The 4,195-nt window shown below is 31.3% G+C and overlaps 1 protein-coding gene across 2 annotated transcripts; it reads right to left on the bottom strand.

Moving 5' to 3' along the window:
* Positions 1 to 580: 580 nt before the first annotated feature.
* LOC104238771 (uncharacterized) lies at positions 581 to 3,739 on the bottom strand. 2 transcript variants are annotated; one of them, XM_009793244.2, is made up of 7 exons: positions 3,228 to 3,739; positions 3,014 to 3,116; positions 2,826 to 2,891; positions 2,362 to 2,517; positions 2,149 to 2,245; positions 1,445 to 1,570; positions 581 to 897 (listed from the first exon to the last, which is right to left on the bottom strand). In XM_009793244.2, the coding sequence occupies exons 1-6, from the start codon at positions 3,718 to 3,720 to the stop codon at positions 1,451 to 1,453; spliced, it is 1,035 nt and encodes a 344-aa protein (XP_009791546.1). In that variant the 5' UTR covers positions 3,721 to 3,739; the 3' UTR covers positions 581 to 897; positions 1,445 to 1,450. The 2 variants fall into 2 exon arrangements, with proteins under 2 accessions (XP_009791546.1, XP_070006117.1); XM_070150016.1 differs by lacking the exon at positions 2,826 to 2,891.
* Between the last annotated feature and the right edge of the window lie 456 nt (positions 3,740 to 4,195).

Genomic DNA, 4,195 nt, shown 5'->3' with positions numbered 1-4,195 from the left:
CTATGTACTTGAGTTGTGGCACTGTTATATAACTTCCGCATTTCTTAGTTATTTTGTTTTAACTATTATCTGTCCTCGTTTGGTTAATAATAAAGGTAGTAAAACTGTAACTGTCGGCTTGTCTAGCTTTCACAAGTAGACGCTATCACGACCCCCGAAGGTGGGAAATCCAGGTCGTGACAGTATATGTGTAATTTTATATTTATTTTATATTATTTTAAGTTGATGACACGTGTCACGATCTAATTGGTGTGTGACATTAACATAATTTAGTAAATTGGTGAAGAAAAAAAAAGGTGTGTCTTAGTTACACTATAAAAAGGTTGAGTGTGTAAAGTAATTTTTGTCCGTAAAAAATTTGTAACAAGGATTTGGGCCATAATTCAGGGGTAACTTATGTATTTTGCCTATGGAATTTTATAAGATGTTAGAAGATTTAATTTTTCGGTGCCCGAAGTTTGACTTTTTCGTGAATTGAGAGATTAACATACACATGGTTGAATGACATTAAGACAAAATTGTAACTTTATTAATACAATAAATTAATTAAAATTTACTCACTATGTGTAAAATTAAACCAAGAAAAAGAGGTAGAGAAGATTCTAACTCCGGTATTCTTATATTTCATCGAGGTATATGTAAAATGTATTTACATACAAAAGAAATTAGCATGTACAAGCCTCACTATATCACTATTAGCTATTGCTAATGGGTAAAGTAGCAAAAAAAATTGTATTCAACGAACTGCACCGCTACTAACTTCTGTAATTACTTTTTGAACTATGATCAGCTGACTTGAGCTCATCGAATTGATCGAGTTGAAATAAACTGCCTCTGTGAATTAAATTGATCTCCTCACCTCAGCCACAACATTGATACAATGATACTGCATTCGTGCTAAAAATACTAATATATATCAGAGCTCCAAATTATCAGTTGAAGACTGGAATATATGAAGGTTTTCACGCTTGAATATTCCACAAAATTTTGTCATTAATATTGGTGATTTTCCCGATGATGATGATCAGGTTAATTGAACAATTAAGTTAAGTATTTCTAACTTCTCGTTGGTTGATTAGATAATTTTATAACAATTGCATATATGAGTTTTAGATGCACAAAGTAACTCAAATAAGAAAATTATCAAATTAAATTTCTAGGTCTATTATGTAGAATTTATATATATAATGCAACACAATAAGTAAGAAAAGAAAGAGATGGAAAAGTAGTATCATTTAGGTACAAGAGAATGGAGTGTTAGTCAAAATCAAAATGCAAAGAGGTTCTTGTGGATGATTATTAATTATGACAAGGAATAGAAAGCCAAAGAGATGAAAGGAAAAGAAGAGCCCTATCTTGGGTTTTGTTTCGTCTATGTTGGATCAACCTATGAATGTGCTACGTACAAAACATCATTGATCCCATGGCATATTGAGTGACATACCACAATTTAAAGTTCGTCGTGGGAAAGATCTTCATTTCTACCATTGTCATAGATGGTACTGTAGAAAATACTTTCATGATTGAGTATTTCATCCAATGTTAATTTACCATCTTGGTTATCATCAGCCTACATAGCAAAAGAAATGTGTTAAATTATTGAATCAAATTATATAATGCATAATATTATTGTGTATGTGTGTGTGTATATATATATATATATATATATATATATATATACACACACACTAAGCATTTAATCTGGATAGCCTTTAAAAAAGATTATACTTTAAAATAATTTGAATTTGGATGATAACTTTTGGAAATAGTTTTTGAGGAACAATTGTTTCTGGATGTAATGTTTTAAGATTTTTAAAAAAAAATTGCAACTCTTTACCAACTTAACAATCAAATTGACACATGATTAATTTCACATTTGCTATGTGAACATTATTGTAACAATATCTCCAAAGGCAACACACATGTTAGGGCTACAGAAATATAGAAACAGTTTAATTAAGATGTTAGTAAATAATACTCCCATTTTAACAATTTTGAAAATAGTAAAGACGGAACGAATCATAGAGAAAAACTTTAACATAATAATAGGAAGAAATTAAAGAAGAGGTGAATTTTTTTTTTTAAAAAAAAAGATAAATGAAAAGTCTATGAATGTAACAATATTAATTAGAACAATTGTAGACTTGCCTCTCGAATCAAATATGTGGTGTAGACTTTAGCGTAGGAGAGTTCTCCAGGGCACAAGTAGTGCAGAATTGGTTTCAATTCTTCCTCTCTCAGAAATCTAGCAAAATCAGTATTTTTCCAGCAAATAAAGATTAATTAATATTTGCTAAACACATATATATCAAATATTGAAACAAGCTAAGTGAGACGAAGTAATTAAGAACAATTAATTACTTGTCACCATCGACGTCAAGCTTGGCGAATGCTTCTAGTGGTGTTGGAATATTGGCTCCCCGAGATTCATATTCCAGGTAAGTCTTATAGATGTTGTAAGCACCGTTACTAAATTCCAATCGATTTAGCTTATGATCCCTGTTTACGTCCATCTGCCTGTTAACACAAAGTAATTAAACCACTATTATATTGTTTAAGTGTAAAGAAAAATACTCACAAAAATAAGTGTTATGCATTAACAATACATTCAAACCTCTCTATAACAACCTCGTTTGTTCCAGATATTTTTGGATATGTTATAGCGAATTGCTGTTATAGAAAACATATATTATAACAGAACATGAAATTTGGTTCCAGAAAAACTTGACTTTTATAGTGAAGTATTGTTATATAAGGATGTTGTTATAATGAAACATTTTAAGCACGACCTAAAATATAATTAATGATGATTGCGGGGTTCTAACCTTATCTTTTCTCGCAACAGCCACTTTTGTATATTTTCGTTCCTACTATCTTCAGGGTGCAAAAAACTGCAAACGATTAATTCCATTATTAGGAATTTATAGAACTTTATGACACAACAAAGATTAAAAGTATATGATTTGCACACACAACAAAAAAAAAAAAGGAGTTAAAGAATTAATGGTATTACTCTCTGAATTCATATAAGCTTAGAGTCCCATTTCGATCAACATCAGCATTTCTGAATTGTTCCATCCACCATCCTGCTTCTCCATGGCTGGTTTCATTTTTCTCTGTAAATTAAATTAAAGATGACCAAATTTGACTGATCAGAGGAAATTCCAAACGGAAATGAGGTCTAGAATATATACATGCATGCATGGAATTCATCTTTTAAGGATCACCTATGTCTTGATTGGTAAAGTGAGGTAAATATTCAGAGAAAGAAATAGCTCCATCTCCATTATTGTCTCGAAACTCCAATTCTCTCCGAGTTCTATAATGCAAACGATCAATGGCTTGTTGCATATTCCAAGCTTCCAACTCCTTATACTCAATGAAACCATCTTTTGGTGCAACATCCAAAATAGGGAACAAAACCATTAATCTTAAGCTAGTTTTTAACTTTCCATCATAGTCAAAATATTGATCGTCCTCCTTCTTATGCGATCTACGACTAGACTGCTCTGCTCTATTATTTCCTTTAGGCTGACGACGTTGGTCCAATTCGGCAACAAGGGGATCAAATATTGGGTCACGAGTCTTGAGCCCTAATCGTCTGCTTAACCCACGAGGGGTGTAATATGCATTCTCATTTAATTTTAATTGGGTGATTAATAGTATTACGAGAAAGACGAAGGCGGTGATTATGGTGGAAATAACCACCACCTTCGACATTTTTCGTCTGTTTCTGCCAACAGCTTTTTCTTCCTTTCATCTTAAAACTGTTGTGGCAGTTAGAAGATAAGGGCCAACATGTAAACATCTTTAATTTGTGGTTAGTACACTTTAGCGGTTACAATAGTATTTTTCGAAATTAAGGATCACATACATTTACAATAGTTTTTCAAGATTATTTCAAAAATTATTTCCTATAGAACTAAATTTAATAGCTACAGGAGTTTTTTTAATCCTCTTCTATTTTTATTAATTACTAGTTTTTCGGTACATGAATTACACGTGTATACCAAATCATATATTACCTGACAAATGATTAATCCCTCGTGTACCCACACATAAACAACAATAAATTATTCTACCTAATTGTAAATTTTAAATATTTTTTGTCTATTCAAATGTTTTGGCAGCTTTATTTATCTTCCTATCAATTGTGCCTTTCTTCACTAAGTGCATGCTTTAATTGTACCTTTAG

The sequence above is a fragment of the Nicotiana sylvestris genome, chromosome 6 (assembly GCF_000393655.2).
Source record: "Nicotiana sylvestris chromosome 6, ASM39365v2, whole genome shotgun sequence".
NCBI lineage: Eukaryota > Viridiplantae > Streptophyta > Magnoliopsida > Solanales > Solanaceae > Nicotiana > Nicotiana sylvestris.
Note: the sequence above shows the minus strand (reverse complement) of the source record. Positions and strands in the feature narration are given on the sequence as shown.